General features: G+C 37.2%; 1 protein-coding gene across 4 annotated transcripts in view; it reads left to right on the top strand.

Moving 5' to 3' along the window:
• BCAS3 (BCAS3 microtubule associated cell migration factor) overlaps positions 1 to 18,245 on the top strand; it is a 574,807-nt gene that overhangs the window by 209,663 nt on the left and 346,899 nt on the right. For all 4 annotated transcript variants that reach the window (XM_082859916.1, XM_082859918.1, XM_082859917.1 and 1 more), the window contains one exon: positions 1,111 to 1,375. In XM_082859916.1, coding sequence (XP_082716042.1) covers positions 1,111 to 1,375 — 265 coding nt within the window. The remainder of the gene's footprint in view (positions 1 to 1,110; positions 1,376 to 18,245) is intronic.

The raw sequence follows: 18,245 nt of genomic DNA on the forward strand, positions 1-18,245 counted from the left end.
TCCATTCCCCTGCATTCACTCCCACAATCATCCTTCCAGAATTGAAATCTTGACTCCTTATTTCTTAAATAAAATCCAGACACCTCTTGCGCTGGCTTTTGCTCACTCTCATGTTGTTTCTGACATACTGAACTACTTGCTCATCATTTCCATCTTATGTCTATGCATCTATATCAAAAGTAGAATATCTGCATATATCTAAATTAGAATGTCCATCGCTCCTTTCTTTGTAAGTATATCTTACTTCAAAACTCAGTTCCAGAACCCAGAGCTATTCAGATCATGTGTTTTTGGTGCCACTCCTAACCCTCTACCTTCTTGAACATCTCCTTTTCACCTCTCAGAAGCAGATTTCATATTTTCCTTCCTTTTTGTTACCACTGTGCCTCAAATGTAAGACAGTTATTTCATTTTTATATGTTATATTTTTGCAAATTTCTTATGTCTTTTCTTCCTGGTAGGCTGTGAGCCCAAGGATGATTTCTTACCCACCTCTTTGTTCCTAGTGTTTATTAGCAGGGTACCCAGTGAGTATTCGTTGAGTGAATGATTGGATTAATAACTTCACCTGCTTTGTATAATGTATGTTTTAATTTTTACTCTTCTATGCTTTTTTGGAAGGTAAATTCCTTTAAAGAAATGAACATTATCCATATATCTTTTTTTTTTTTTTTTTTTTTAAAATATAGCTCTATAGGGTGAAACCACCTAGGTCCTATTTTCTGACTTGGCACTGTATACAGCAAGGGACAGAATTCTCTCTTGTAAATCTTATCAAATCCCTTATGTGGAGTTTTGATCAGTATTCACCATGAATCTGATCTTTAGAAGAAACATTTTGAAAATATAATCTGGTGTTAGGTAAATTTGGTAACCAGGCAGGCATTTCTTTTTTTAAAATCATTAATTGATTAATTATATTATTTATTATTATTTATTTGGTTGGTTTTGGCTGCTTTGGGTCTTTTTTGGCAGATTCTTAACCACTGCGCCACCAGGGAAGTCCCCAGGCAGGCATTTCTGTTCATATTTAGTAATATGTTTGTGATATTCTTAGGTAAATCCAAATAGTTTCAATCTTTTTTTTGTTTTTCCTTGTTTCATTTCTAGGTACAAGACATATGCTTCAGCCATGACTGTCGCTGGGTTGTGGTCAGTACACTCCGGGGGACTTCCCACGTTTTCCCAATCAACCCTTATGGTGGCCAGCCTTGTGTTCGAACACATATGTCACCACGAGTGGTAAATCGTATGAGCCGTTTCCAGAAGAGTGCTGGGCTGGAAGAGATTGAACAGGAACTGACGTCTAAGCAAGGAGGTCGCTGTAGCCCTGTTCCAGGTCTATCCAGCAGCCCTTCTGGATCTCCTCTGCACGGTAAACCCAGTTTTCTCTCTCTCCACTATTCCCAACAGTTCTTCTTCCCTTTATCTTTCATTTTCGAGATCTGGAATAAAATTAACCCATTTTTCTAATTCATTCATATGAAGATAAGATCTTGGGCTCATTTGGGGACCTTTTTTTTTAAAATTTATTTATTTTGTTTATTTATTTTTGGCTGCGTTGGGTCTTCATTGCTGTGCCTGGGCTTTCTCTAGTTGCGGCGAGTGGGGGCTTCTCTTCGTTGTGGTGCACAGGCTTCTCATTGCAGTGGCCTCTCTTGTTGCAGAGCACAGGCTCTAGGTGCGCGAGCTTCAGTAGTTGTGTTGTGCGGGCTCAGTAGTTGTGGCTCACGGGCTCTAGATCACAGGCTCAGTAGTTCTGGTGCACGGGCATAGTTGCTTCGCGGCATGTGGGATCTTCCCGGACCAGGGATCAAACCCATGTCTCGTGCATTGTCATTAACCACTGCGCCACCAGGGAAGCCCGGGAACATTCTTAATTTATTAAATCATTTAATAAATTGAAGTTAATATAGTAATGGTGACCATTACCATGCTACATTAACTCCCTAACTTTTTTTTTCAACTTTAAATTAAATATTTATTTGTGTGATTATGTTTTAAATATGTTTCTGCCACCAGGCTATTAGTTCTATTAAATGCCCATTCTGTATGAACAGAACTTATTACAGTGCCTGCCAGGCGCAGAGTAAATGGAGATCTGTTGAATGAATGAACGGATGGATGGATGGATGGATGGATGGAGGAGTGTGTGAGTGAGCGAATATGGAAACAGCAGTCCCCAGGCTTCAGCATTCCCGTTGTGCTGGGAATTCTGCCTTCCATTTTTTGATAAGTTCTCTCCTTCTTCCCCAATGACTGCCCCCTTCCCCCACCCTAGCAGAGGCCACACCACTCTCCTTGGCCCCAGGGGAAGAACCAGATCTCTTCAGCTCACTTGCCACGCTCAGCTAACTCCCTAACTTTTTCAGTATATAAGAATTACTTGATGTCATATGTATGGAATATGATGTTCAAGACTATTTTCATAAATTTGGAGATCGAATCTCTTATCTGTAGATCTTTTCCAGAAAACTCTGGCTTTAACCAGAATCAGTGCTGTAGTTCATTAAGAAATATTTATTGTTGGAGAGGAATAATCTTGAGTCGTATGTATTTTAGAGTAGCATTTGCATTTTATTTTAAAATATTGGGTTGGCCAAAAAGTTCATTTGGGTTTTCGTAAGATGTTACGGAAAAATCTGAACGAACTTTTTGGCCAACCCAATACATCTTTGGGGGATTTCTAAAAAACCCACGTATTAGTCAGTATTTTATCTAGAGCAAATAGTTGTGTAACCATCACTCCAACCAATAAAGGAAACATTACTAGAACTCCATTTTTGTGCCCCTTTTCCATAAAAGCAAGCTGTGATTCTGACTTTTAGGGTAATCACTTCCTTACTTTTTAAAAAAGTGAACTGTTCACTTTTTTTAAAAAACAGAGTGTGTATATATTCATATATTCAACTTCTTTAACATGTTTGTGAGATTAATTCATGTATTTTTATGTAGGTTTAATTCATTTATTTCCATTGCTCTTACATATTCCATTGTACAAATATATTTTTACTTATTTATCCTTTCTCCTACTGTTGATGTATATTTGGGTGGTTTCTGATGTGGAGCTATTATGTATAATGAAGAGATGAAAATTTTTGTCCTTGTTTCTTAGTGCAGATGTATGCTTATTTTTGTCTTTTTTTTTTGTTTTTTAACATCTTTATTGGAGTATAATTGCTTTACAGTGGTGTGTTAGTTTCTGCTGTATAACAAAGTGAATCAGCTGTACATCTACATATATCCCCATATCTCCTCCTTCTTGCGTCTCCCTCCCACCCTCCCTATCCCACCCCTCTAGGTGGTCATAAAGCCCCGAGCTGATCTCCCTGTGCTACGCGGCTGCTTCCCACTAGCTATTGGTTTTGTATTTGGTAGTGTATATATGTCCATGCCACTCTCTCACTTTGTTTTATTTTTGAATTGAAGTGCTGGATAACAACGTATGTGAATCTTGGCCTTGATAATACCAGAATGGTTGTACCCACCAGAATGAGAGAAGATATTCATTGACATTAGATGACACTTTGTTTTTTGGAGCATTGCAGTTTCTCCTTGACAGATGACCAATTTAGATTTTTAAGTATAGGGAATTTTATAGAGTGAGATCATGGTTCCTACAGAAAACAACCCTTATTTAATTGATTTGACATTCATATGACATAAAATTAACCATTTAGATGTTAACAATTCAGTGGGATTTATTACATCACAATATTATGCAACTACTGCTTCTGTCTAGTTCCAAATATATTGTCTTCACCCCAGATGAAAACTGCATATTCTTTTTCTTTTTTGGGGGCTGCACAGCATGGCCTGTGGGCTCTTAGTTCCCCAATCAGGGATCTAGTCCATGTCCCCTGCATTGGAAGGGCGGAGTCTTAACTGCTGGACCGCCAGGGAAATCCCCCAAACTGCATATTCTTTAAGCAGTTCCTCCCCACCCCTCTGTCCCCAAGCCCGTAGCAACCACCAGTCTGCTTTCCATCTCAATCTATACCTGTTATGGGTATTTCATATAACTGCAGTCATAAAATATGTGACCTTTTGTTTCTGGCTTCTTTCGCATAGCATAATGTTTTAAAAGTATAGCCACATTGTAGTATGTGTCAGTACTTCATTACTTTTTATGGTTGAATAATATTCCATTATATGTATGTACCACAGTTTTTTATCCGTTCATCCATTGATGGATATTTGAGTTGTTTCCACCTTTTGATTTTGTGGATAGTGCTGTTATGAACATGTGTGTACAAGTACTTGTTTGAGTACATCTTTGCAGTTCTTCTGGCTATATCCCTAAGAAGTTAAAGAAGCTAAAATGCTTCTGCTTGAACACACATCCTTTTGTAATACCTAATCAATTCAACATATGTATTTTTTCTGGAGGAAGTTTTAAGATAGACTGAAAAAATCTATTGGTAAATAGAATCCTGGGGAGAAATTCTGCAACTCAAAACAGTTTGGGACCTTTGTTTTCTGCTTAGATGATATTTTGTGCTTTGGCCCTATTATAATTTTTTTAATATTTATTTTTATTTGTGTTTGGCTGCATTGAGTCTTAGTTGCAGCATTCAGGATCTTTCATTGTGGCGCACAGGCTCCAGAGCACGTTGGCTCTGTAGTTGCTGTGTGCAGGCTTTCTAGTTGCGGCACGCAGGCTGTCTAGTTGTGGCGCGTGGGCTCTCTAGTTGTGTCACATGGGCTTAGTTGCCCCCCAGCATGTGGGATCTTAGTTCCCCGACCAGGGATCAAACCCGCATCCCCTGCAGTGGAAGACAGATTCTTAACTGTTGGACCACCAGGGAAGTCCCTGGCCCTATTATTTATTTATTTATTTAGAAGTATTTTTTTAAATTAATTAATTTATTTGTTTTTGGCTGCGTTGGGTCTTTGTTGCTGCTTGTGGGCTTTCTCTAGTTACGGCGAGCGGAGGCTACTACTTGTTGCAGTGCACAGGCTTCTCATTGCAGTGGCTTCTCTTGTTGCGGAGCATGGGTTCTAGGTGTACAGGCTTCAGTAGTTGTGGTACATGGGCTCAGTAGTTGTGGCTCGCGGGCTCTAGAGTGCAGGCTTAGTAGTTGTGGTAAACGGGCTTAGTTGCTCTGTGGCATGTGAGATCTTCCCAGACCAGGGATCAAACCCGTGTCCCCTGCATTGGTAGGTGGATTCTTTTTTTTCTTTCTTTTTTTTGCAGTACGCGGGCCTCTCACTGTTGTGGCCTCTCCCGTTGTGGAGCACAGGCTCTGGACGTGCAGGCCCAGCAGCCACGGCTCACGGGCCTAGCCACTCCGCGGCATGTGGGATCTTCCCGGACTGGGGCAGGAACCCGTGTCCCCTGCATCGGCAGGCAGACTCTCAACCACTGCGCCACCAGGGAAGCCCGATAGGCGGATTCTTAACCACTGCGCCACCAGGGAAGTCCCTGGCCCTATTATTTTTATAAGAACAGTTATTATTCATGTATATTTAACTAGTGATCCATGATCTTTGAGGTTGAAATAAGTCCTGGGTGAAAACTGTCATTTAAAAAAGTATTGGGACTTCCCTGGTGGTCCAGCGGGTAAGACTTCACGCTCCCATTGCAGGGGGCCTGGGTTCAATCCCTGATCGGGGAACTAGATCCCGCATGCACGCTGTAACTAAGAGTTTGCATGACGCAACTAAGAGTATGCATGCCGCGACAAAGATACCATGGCCGTAACATAGATGCCATGTGCCGCAACTAAGACCCGGTGCAGACAAAAGAAATAAATAATAAATAAATAAATATTTTTTAAAATAAAAATCATAAAAAAGTATTTAAAATTTTAAAAAAAGTTTAGAAAGCTATGAGATATTCATGTTTTCAGCCATTTGCAAGAAATTTTACTTCAGAAATAATTACTTACATTCTTAGGTGTGACTGTTTTGTCATATAACTAAATGGTAGTATAGGTTCTTTGAGGGCCTTGCTTTTTGTGTTAAATATTTTTCTTAACTTGAATTTCACCATACAGTTTATGGAGTGAGATTTAGTGTGCACATTGGGCAGCTAGGTTGGCCAGAGAACCAGCTGTATTAGTAGAAAAATTTGGAAGAATTTATAGTCTTTATACATCTTCAGAGAGCATTCTTTTGAGTTCCTTTTTTCTTCCTCTTCTTCCTTCTCTAATAAGTATACCACATACCAGGTTCTGTGCTAGGCTTTGGGCATACTGTGCACAGAAATTAAGGTCATCTCTGCCCTTGTCTAAGGGAACAAAACAGATATTGAATGACTGAATGAATACCTTTCAATATATTTTTGCTGAAGGGTGCAAAGTGCCAGTCAGTTAAGGATTTGTCATTTGTAGAAGATCAAACAGTTGAAGAGTAATATTGTCAAAATATATTATTTTCTCTCAGCATTATTGTTTTCACAGCTTTCTTCATATTTTTCCATAAAGCTAAGAGAAGGCATCTCAGAGAGGAGATTATAGACAGTTTAGCAGTACTGCAGTTCTTAAATTCCCTTTTGAAAGCAAGGAATTTCAGGAGACGTTTTCCTCCTGATAACACATGCTAAATTTTTATTATGTTGGAATTTCACCCCCTTTTTCTGTAGTTTTTTCATTTTTAAAGTGCAGACATTAGAGTGATGGTCATTTTTCTTTATGTTCTTTTTGTACCTTACATGTCAAAACAAAATGGGCATTGTTGTTGGTTAGTTCTAAAAATGATGTATTTACAGTTTGTGTGGATAAACAATCTGATGCTAGTCAAAAACAATGTAAACGTTTGAACAGGGAGGGATTCATCTTGAAAATGAATCATGGTTTGGCGGTTATTGCTGTTGTTTGTCTGTGCTCTTTTTAGCAAAGTAAAGGAAACTGTTAAATAACAGTTGATATAAGGATATTTCCTTTTTACTCTCTGGATGCAATCCAGTTTAGGTTAGGATTATTTTATCTATTTGCCATTTTTACTTAACAGAGGATGTTTATTTATTTGAAATATACTTTCTCTAAATATCTCTTTCATTTCTGGTCTTGTTGCCTGGACCTTAGTCTTAAGGGGTTCTTAAGATCCGTGAACATGGATAGGAAAATATTTCATCTTTAGGATTACTATCCTCTACCCAAAAGTAAATGTTTTCTTTCATTATGAATATAGACAACACATGACAGTTATAGCAGCAGTACTTGTGACATTGTCACCAATAAAAACACAGATGTTTTTGTATCACATTATATACAAAGAAATCTTGAAGTGTTTTGTCGAGATGTATTTTGAAATATTGTTTATGCTCACCATTGCTTGGAAATTTTATATATATATATAATGTAATAATATTACTGATTTTAATATTACATATATTACTATAGCAGAACTTAATTTTTAAAATAAACTGATAGCTATACTTCAGTATAATAATATGGTTTTCTTTGTAATTCTGTGTATTGTATCCCATGCATTTAAATTATCATTCTGAGAAAGAGTCCACAGGCTTTTCCAGGTTGTCCAAGTAGTCCATGACAAAAGTGATAAAGAACCTCTTATCATCATTTCTTACCTCATCTGTTTCTGTAGCCTCCAGCCTTCTTTTTTTCTTTTAACTATCGCAAGCATTTTCTTTGTTAACCGTAAGTAGGATAATATTCCACTTTTCTGCTTTCAGTCTTTCAGTGTCTCACCATGCTTTTAGGATGTTAGGGAAGGTTCCATCTCACTCTCAGCTTCTTGTTCCACCACACCTACATTTCTGTACCCTTCCCTGAAAATGCCACATGTATTCATTTCTTGGCACCTTTTAAGTTTGCATACTCTTCTCAAAATAATTTTTATTCCCTTGGATGCCTGCTGAAACCCTACTTCATTATGATCTAGCTAAAAGTATCACTTCATCTCTTCAGCCTCTTTTTTTTGTTTGTTTTTTATTTATTTATTTTTGGCCACGTTGCGTCTTCGTTGCTGCACGTGGGCTTTCTCTAGTTGCGGTGAGCAGATTGCTACTCTTCGTTGCGGTGCTCAGGCTTCTCATTGTGGTGGCTTCTCTTGTTGCAGAGCATGGGCTGTAGGTGCGTGGGCTTCAGTAGTTACGGTGTGCGAGCTCAGTAGTTGTGGCTCGTGGGCTCTAGACCGCAGGCTCAGTAGTTGTGGCGCGTGGGCTCAGTTGCTCTGCAGCATGTGGGGTCTTTCCAGACCAGGGATCGAACCTGTGTCCCCTGCATTGGCAGTTGTATTCTTAATTGTGCTACCAGGGAAGTTCCTCTTCAGCCTCTTTTAAACACCTCTTTATGTTGTATGTTCTGTATCAGTCTTGGTATTGGCACTATGAATGTGATTTTATTATATTTTAATGTTAGTTGTTCATATTAACATATGTTAATATGTTCATTGACATGCCTGTGTCTCCCAGTAGATTTACCTCCATGAAGAGAGGGTCTTTTTCTTGTTTATATTTGTATCTTGGCACCTCATATAGTATTTGGTAAAATGTAGATTCTAAGGCTTCAAACCAAAGTTTTCAAAGTTATTAGAACTTAGAAGTTCTAATAAAAACAGTTTATTACTTGTCAGAATGAAGAGATTTTCATTCATGGTAACATTGCTTTTCATTTTAACATCTGTAAGATTCTTTCATTTTATTCAAGAACTATTAATTAGTGTTACTATGTCCAGGCACTGTTCCTGAGCTCTAGGATACAGCAGTGAATAAAAGAGGAAAACATCCCTGTTCCCATGGAGGTGACTTTCCAGTGGCGGGATATGTATGATGCATAGAATAGATGATAGGTGGATGGATGGATGGATGGATGGATGGATGGATGGATGGATGGATTCATGGATGGATGGATGGATGGACAAATGGATGGATAAACAGGTAGTTTTATATGCTATGGAGAAAAGTAAAGGAAGGGGAATAGGGCATGCCTGGAGAAGATTGCAGTTTGAAAGTAGGATGCTCCTGGCAGGCCTTACTGAGTTGATGACATTTGAATAAAGATCTGATGGAAGTGTGGGAGAAAGTCATGCAGATGTCTGCGGAACGTGTTCCAGGCAGAAGAAACAGTCAGTGTAAAATCCCTGAGCTGGGAATGTGTCTGGAGTGTTCATGGAGAGGCAAGGAGGCCCATGTGGCCAAGGAACAGTGTGCAAGGTGCAGAGTAGAAGATGAGGTCGGAGAGGGAATGCGGCCAGATCATGTCAGCCTTTGACTTTTACTCAGAGTAAAGTGGAAAAGCTGTGGAGGGTTTTGGGTGACGGGGTCAGATTGTGGTTTGACAGGAGCAGAATGGTGATCTGTATTGAGAACGCACCATCTGCAGTCTGACAAGAGTAGAAGTCTAGTGAGACCAGTTAGGAGAGCATTGCAGAAATCCAGGAGAGAAAAGAGAGGAGTCAGGGTGACCAGTAAGGCTTTCGGCCCGAACAGCTGGAAGGGTGCGACTGCCATCACATGAAATGAGGACCACGAGGATAAAGCAGCTCTGGGGATAGAGACAGATCAGGACTTTTGGACATGTTTAGTTTAAGATGTGTCTTGACCTCCTAGTGATGTTAGGTAGGTAGCTGGTTTTATGAATCTGGAGTTCAGTGGGAAGGAATAGGCTGAGAATAAATGTTGGGGAGGCATAGATAAAAAAAGCCAAAGCAGGATGAGATCACCTAGTAAGTGAATGAGTATGAAAAGAAGATGAAGATGTCCCAGGACTGAGCCTGTGACATAGAAGGAAAACCACACATGAGAAATCCTATAAGCCAAATGAAGACATTGTTTTTTTTTTTCCTGAGAAAAGGGAATGATTAATGTGTTAAATTCTGCTGATAGGTCAATTAAGATAAGGACTGAGAAAAAGATAGAATACCATCAAATTTAGTCATGTAGAGGACATGTAGCTTTGATAAGAGCAAGTTTTGTTGAAGCGGTAGGGGCCTGATAAGAGAGGATTTTATTAAGGACGGGAAGAGAGAAATTGGAGGCCAGTATTGACAGGCCTTTCAATGAGCATTGATGTAAAGGGGAACAGGAAAATGGGGAAAAGTTAGAGGGCAAAGAGGAGATTGCCTCTGTTTCTCATAGAAATAGGAGGTGAGCATGTTTGCAGGCGAATAGTCCTCTAGGAGATGAGGCATTCCCTTTACCAGTTAGTAAATTTTTGCTGAATGAAGAAACCATTTCTGCCACTATTGTTTATGCTCCAAGCAAATTTAATTACTTGCTTTTGCTTTTCAGCTTCAATCAACACCTTGTTCCTGTGTCTGAATTGTTTTCCGCTTATTTCTTCAGGTAAACGTGGAATGAATCTTTGAAGCTCAGCTCAGCTCAGCTCACAGTGTGCTTTTCTCCCTCTTAACATAAAGTGTCTAACTTTGGTATTTGTTTCTTCTGTAAGCTATTTATCCATACTTATCACTTACTGCCTTCTACCTGTTATTTTCGATGATCTCCATTTTTAACTGTAACTTCCTTGGGGAGGCAGTTGGAGGACCTGGAGTCTGACTTCCTGTGGTAGAACCTCTGTGACTTTCTGGCTCCGTAAATTTAGACAAATTACTTAATCTACCTGTGCCTTAATTTTCTGTCAGTAAAATGGGGATAATAAAATTACCAACCTTAGAGAGTTACTGTGAGGATCAAAGCATTTTGAATAGTGTCTGGCACACATGAAATAACTCAGGAAAAGATTAGCTGCTATGATTAATTTCATTATTGATACTGATTATTACTAAGGAGGTATGTAGGACTGATTCATTATTCATATTTTTGTATAGTGGCTCTTATGCAGAAAAGAGAATAAATGAAGAATTCACCAAATAATACGTGACTGAAATATAATCGTGACCTTATTGTGCATAGGCTTTTGTAGCATTATTAGACTCAATATTGATGAGTTGACTTCTGACATTGTTTCTGAAATGAAGGTACACCCAACGCAAAATTGAAAGTGAAGGTAGTATTATTTTTTCTTTTTCATCTGTTTTTACTCATTGTAATACCATACATTAGGAAATACAGTTGGATAAATTAATCTACCCATTCTCTAGCCTTTGCATTTCTTTATTTTGCAAATTAGTTTTCCAGTTTAGGTTCAAGAATATGACAGTCACTATGTGATAGGGCTTTGAAGGAATTTGTTTTTTTCCTATTTCCATTGCGTTAACAGAGGGATTCTGGATTTACTTCTACAGTTCTTGGAAGTGTCACCTTCCCATTAACTCATTGGTCCTGAAGGGAGGAGTCATCATTGAGTCACAGCTTTAGGCATCTGAATTCCAGATTCTACTTCTTCTAAATAGAAGGAATGGATGAGACTCTGGGTCCTGTAGAGGGAGCCTCTGATTTCTTGGGCTTGAAGCCTCACTATTTTAATAAACTGCTTCTAAGTAACTGGTAGCATCACTTTTCTTCCTAGCATCTGTATGAGGCATTCTTTTTTTTTTTTTTTTACCACTCAGAAACTGTGTTTATAGCTTTCATTTGCTGGTTTATTGTAATTACTTTTGTTGATCAGTAGTTTTCTTGATACAGACCACATCACAACTGTAAATACAAAGCAACCACCCATTTCAGCCTTATATAGTTTCACCTACTTAAGACAATCAATAATAATGTGATGTTTTTTGACTTCTCTTTCCACATCACTGTTTACTTGTGGATTGAAGTTTCCATTTGTATGTTTTAATTTTTGCCAAGAAAAATCAATCATGTGCACTGTAGCTCTGCTTTAAATTTTATGCCTCATATGACACAGTGTATATATATATACAGTATATACATGTAAATGGATAAAAATCTTCTTTTAGGCTATCTTAGTTTAGTACCTGGGTTTTTTACTGGTTGCATGTACTTATAGTTCAGATGAAGTTTTTAATCTATTGTTTTGAAGTCTATTAAAGTTTTCCTAGTGAATTTGTGTCTTTACATCTATACACCAAAATCATGCATATTTAAAATATTTTCATGTCACTTCCTATTGTTTCTCAGAACAGATGAGTTCTTTAGGGAAAGTGGATTGAAAAGAGAAGCCTTATAATTAATACCATCCTGAAAAGTTCTTTTATTTCAGAAGCCCTAATTGGAGAAACCATCTACTAAGTAAAGATAGTATCATTTTTTAATAGACGGTTTTATAGAGCAGTTATAGGTTCACAGCAAAATTGAGAGGAAGTTTCAGATAACATAGTTTTTGAGGAAAATAAAATTACCTGTGGAGTATCTTCTAACACTCTTATATTGTCTCTAAATTATACTTTATGTTAAATTTAATACTATAAAAACTGATTAAAGTCTATTTGAATACTTTATCTCTTGTCTATTATTTGGAATATGCTACACTTTTTTCTCTTTTTTTTATTCCTTAAAATAAATGCTGGCTCAGGTAGTTAGCAGTTGGAGCTAAACTGTCATTTTTTGTTTTCCTCTTTACTGTTCGTGAAATATTTTGTGTTTTCTCTGTATTTTTAACACTGGCACATCATAGACTCCAGGTTTCTTGTTTTGTTTTTAAATGGTTAATGAGACATGCCTCTAGAGGGCGATCTTTTCTAAACTTTCCTGTGATGGTAATCATGGCAACCCTGGCATGAACTTGGTGTACTATGGTTGTTGATGTTGTCTAAGATTTTATAATAACCTAGCTTCCTTTTCATGATGTTTTCTATGATTTATTCCTCAAAGTCTTATTAGAGAATTGGACTTTTGAAATATATTACTATCAATTATTATCTAGTTTTAGTACCCCGTCCAGGTACCTAGCTCCTATGAATGAATGGAGGGAACTCTTTTAGTTAATCATCTGAGTAAGTGGTTTCTGTATGTTCTAAAAGATCCTTTCTTTGTTTCTCTATACATTGCTATTCAAGGACCTATGTCTGTATTTTATGGGACCAGAGTGATTACACTCTACTACTGAGGCATCATTAGGCCTTATACTTAATCTCTGCTTCTCTTTTCTGTTAACATTCATTGTAGTTTTATTGTTTTTGTTTACCTATTCAATATATAATTTTTGTATCAAAGCAATACATACATTTATTATAAAAGTCAAATAATGCCACAATTTTATAAAGAAAAATTGCACTCTCCTGCACCCACTTCTCCCACTCAGAGTCTGCTTCTTTCAGTTCTTCATAATTTATTTCTTGCTGTTTTCTTTTTTTTGCCCCTTTCTGGAAATCATTTTGGTTGGATAATGGATCACCTACACTGAACCCCTAACTTTCTTTTCTATTTCCTGTCTCTTTGTCTTTTTGTTTTACTTTAAGAGAATATCCCCAACTTTATCTCCTAACCTTCTTATTAGATTTTTATTTGTGCAATATGTTTTTAATAACCTTTTCTATGAATGTTTCTCTTATTTTCACATCCTTTTCTTATTTCACAGATGTAAAATTGTTTATCTCTTTAAAAGATAGTTATAATTTTGGATGCACTTATTTGCTCCTGGTAGTATCTCTATTTCCTCTGAGTTCCTTTTTCAGTTTTTTTTGTGGTCATCATTATCTTTCATCTTGGACTCTCAACCCTGATTGTACATTATAATTTACCTGGATAGATTAAAAAAGTACTGATGCCTAGGCCCAATCTCAGACTGATTAAACTAAAATACTGGCCGGAATGTGTAGGAATCCTTGGCTGATCATTCTTATTTTTTATTTTATTTAAAAAAATTTATTATTATTTGATTTATTTTGTTATTTCATATTTATTCACCTAATCAACACATCCATACTAAAGAACTGATTGGAAGCTCTTTGAGCACAAGTAGCTCATACCAGTTTATAGGTCCAACTGGTCTATCAGTTTTATTAGGGTACCCCCCAATCAATAGTATTTGTAGATCTTTTCACTTTGACTGGTCAGTTTCCCCACGAAGGAATCCTCTAGAAATGTTCTGGCAATAGAATTACAAGTTAATTTTCAGGGAGTTGATCCTTCAACATTGTTTTAGTCTGGTGATTAGAATAACTAATTACAAGAGGATTTGGCTTATCTCTTTGCATGTTAAGTTAGCCTTACTTTTCCAGTGAGGAAGACGATTAAGTAAGAAAATTCTGGTCAGGTTCCATTGAAATATTTTTTCAAAATTTGGTTTTAGAAAAATTGGAGGGGGAGAAGAGAGAAGGAATTGGGCTTCTTAGGATACACAATGACCAGTGTCTTCATGAGTGACCCAAATAAACAGATTTAGAAATTATGAGACTTGGGAGTAGCAGCCATGAGCAGTCTTGAACTTAAAAATCTGAGCAGGAAGTAAAAATATGACTGCTGGCTTATAGTTTGTAAACTACAAAAGGGTACGGAGAGTGAAGTCGCTGCTGTGCCAGCATTACACATACTGAGAAATAGAAACCGTTATGGTTCTTAGCATAATAGGTTCTTAGCATAAAATGACATTTAGAATTTGGAAGAGGATGAGAAAAGGAAAGGGATTTAAGGTTCATTGAAAGAGGTATTAACATTGGATGATGTGTTTTTGCAGGTGAGAATATTGAAGCTAGAATGAGGCACAAGAGTGAAACTATTTCAAAATGGATAGAGTGGATTTAGTGTGGGCATTGTTGTTGTTGGCAGCTTCAGAAGAGACAGGCCATTCCCTTTTCAGTGTTGAGAATCATCATGAGTAGGGAATTCTTAACAAATGTTCAATAATATTTCACTCCTGTCCAATTTGGAATGGATTGAAATGTGTACGCTTTTGATAAAATCATGGATGGAAGAAAATATAAAACAACAGTACTGATAAATGATTATGGTTTTCTGGCAATAATCCATCTGATTAAGAATAAGTGTTTCTGCTAAGGCAGAAGAATTACAGGGAAAGAAGTAGAGTCGTCATTCTCAGGTGCCCAGATATGGTCATGGTATCACTCCTCTTTGTGATTTTCATTCTCAAGGACTTTCTGTCAAAGGAGTTTTTATGCATACAGGTAAATTCATGGTTTTGCTTTTGGAAAAATAAGTTTGGAAGACAAGGACTCGAACTATTTATTAATGTTCATATGTGTACTTTGATTTCTTCCTTTTTCTTTTTTTGTCGGTGCACAATACTCTCACAAATTGTTGATAATTTAGGCAGCTATATTGAGAATGGGTTTCCTGTTTTCTTCTTGAGCAGAACATGTGAGCATATTTAGATAGAATGATATTTAAATGTTTTTAAGCTGGAAATAAAATATATGTGAGTATAAAAGGTTTTATCTTCCCTGCTGTCAAAAATGCTGATTTGGCTCTTTTGCACAGTACTCCCATCTTTGTATGGTTGTTAAAATCTGTTGCTCTTTCCCATCTGAAGGAAATGCATCTTTGACACTTCTCATGACCTGAGTCATGATGCTGAAATAGAGCCAGAAAATATCCTTAACAGTCATAAGTAAAAAGAAGGAAGGCTTCTGTGGAGTGGGGGTAAGGGAGCGGGAAGGAGGTTGTGGGGAGCATCTTTGCTATGTTGAATTATATCTTTTTGATTATTATGAAAGTTGCTTACATTTTACTACGATCGTTGTTATTCAGCAGAAGATACTTTGATTTTAATATTTAATTTTTCCTTAGTATACAGTGTTTAATGTACTGGAAAAAGACCAGTTCTGCAAATGTTAAATTATTTTGAGTCCTCCAAGTCTAAAAACATTACACCTTAAATCTTGCAACTTATTCAGTATTTTATCTTGTTACAGTGTTTCTTTTTATTTCAGTACTAGCTCCCATTTTTCCATATCTTATAGGTTCAACAGTTTAAGTAATAGCATTATGTTTATTGAATGATGCAGATAAGTTTCCTTTTTTTTTCCTTGAACAGTGAAGTGCTTCTGTTTGATCTGTTGACATGATACAGAATTCATTGCGAGATAAGCATGGGAGATATGGGTGTGGAATATTTTCAAAAAAGAATTTTAATGAGGATTTATTTATACTTTGGGGAACTCATTTAATCACAGATTTGGTCTAAGTGCTGCTAGATTATGGGATTTTTAATTCTGGGGATTTTGCAGTAGGGTTATTAAATGTCTTCACTTCTGAGCGCTTAGTCCCAAAACTCTACTCTTCGATTCAGAAGAGTGGGGAATTTTGAGGTTGCTTACGTCTTTAGGAATAACTTGATTCTTTTTTTTTTTTTAATAACTTGATTCTTAAAGTAAAATCCCAAGATCTTTTTCATTTATTCTCCTTCTTTATACAAACAGTTTGCATTGTTCCCTCTACTGTTAAATATAGTCCATTGACTGTCTTCCTTGATTTTTCATTGTGGAAAGAGTGGTAAACTACAATCCTAATGTTTAAAATGAATTAAAAATTGCTGAAACTTCTTAAATATTAAGAGCACCAGCTCTTACAAATTGTCTTCATCCCAAATCTTGGAATGCTACAAGAATAATAAACTAAGGTAATGAACTTCCCACTATGGGAGGAGATTTTAAAAATTCATCTTGTAAATTTGGGTTGGCTGTGTGAACAAATGGTGCCAAAAGTATAGTGGAGAGGAGATGCAGACAGAAGATTTTCATGCAGTTTATTTCAGTGCTTGTCCCCATACACTTTTTATCTCTGAAACTTTTTGGAAATATTTCCTATTTCCTCTTATTTGTATTTTTTTGAATGTTGTTTCTGACTTATCTCCCTTTCTAGGCTTATTTTTGCAGTCTAAGGATCCTTGTTCTCAGACAGCTTTAGTATCTTTTTGGAGTAGTGTAGACTGATTTGTTCTACATATAGTTTTAGCAACAGTTAGTTAGTTCCTTCTGACTTTTAATTTTTATGTGTAAATTTTCTAAATTTATTTAGTTTTGGATTAAGGAAAGAAAAACACATTTACGTGTAACAGTCGTGAACACATTAAGATAATAAACTGGTAAAAAAGTATTCAGACTAGAAAAGGAAACTACCTAGCACATTGTGTATTTGAATATTTATAAATTTATATATATACTTTAATTAATTAATTAATTAATTCATGGCTGCGTTGGGTCTTCGTTGCTGCGCACGGGCTTTCTCTAGTTGCAGCGAGCGGGGGCTACTCTTTGTTGCAGTTCGCGGGCTTCTCATTGCTATGGCTTCTCTTGTTGCAGAACACGGGCTCTAGGCACACGGGCTTCAGTAGTTGTGGCACGCAGGCTCAGTAGTTGTGGCTTGTGGGCTCTAGAGTGCAGGCTCAGTAGTTGTGGCGCATGGGTTTAGTTGCTCTGTGGCATGTGGGATCTTCCCGGACCAGGGCTCGAACCCGTGTCCCCTGCATTGGCAGGCAGATTCTTAACCACCGTGCCACCAGGGAGCCCCTATAAATTTGTATATTAATATTTGAAAAATAGTGCAGTTTCAAGTCTCCAGAATGTGAAGTTTTAATTCTACTGACATTCAGTTAGTACTAGTGCAAAGTTCCGTGCAGCTACTTTGTATGTAGTGGGAAGAGTAATGACAGTCTCATTAAAAACCTCAACCCCATCTTGCAAAGAAAAAAAAAAAATTGGATTCTTGTTTTCAAGTTAATTTTGTGGGGGATATTTCTTATCTTTCTACCTTCCCATCCCTCCCCCAAAGTACCTGTCTGTTGTGTTGTGAACTGTTTACTTGAATCAAAAGCAACAAGTGTTTCGCTTGAAATGCATATATGTTTTTGCAGTATCTTTGCAGTATCTTTGCTTCACCACCTATTACTCTCCAAAAATTTTATAGGGAGAAACAAGTCAGTGCCTAGTCAGAATTGTCCTTGAACGCTTCCTATCTTGCACTTTGTCACCAAAACTGTTTGGTTGTTCTGTTAACAGTCTTTAAAAAAATAGGGATGTATTATTCATTTTCTTTTAATTGTGTGTGTTCTGCTCTCCTTGGCTTCTGTGAACAAGCATTGCTTCCGCCCAGTTTGGTATGTGGGTCAGAAGGCACTGTTTCTCACCAGGGCGCTGCTGTTTCCTCTTCCTACTTGAGTAGATTACAGATTATACTGGAATACGCCTGAGAAAAGGTCAAAAAGGAGGGTGAAAGTCCTGGAACTGCAGCTGGGAAGCTTGTCATTCTCATCTAGGAAAGGGGAAAAAAAGAAAGAAAGAAAAAGAGAAACAGAGACTCCAATGTCAACCCCAAACAACCCACATTCAAGAAATTCCTGTTTGCACAGGATACTTTTTATATATTCCAAAAGGACTCTATTTGGTTTTGATTAAATAATTATTGAGTGTTTGGCTGAGAAAGCTTTAATGTTAAATTAGATGGCAAGCAAGTGCTAAGCAGTGTCTTTAGGTTTTCAGAGCCTACATTTCCAGGGATTGTTACAAAACAAGCTACC

Source organism: Leucopleurus acutus, assembly GCF_964270905.1.
Source record: "Leucopleurus acutus genome assembly, chromosome: 19".
Lineage (NCBI taxonomy): Eukaryota > Metazoa > Chordata > Mammalia > Artiodactyla > Delphinidae > Leucopleurus > Leucopleurus acutus.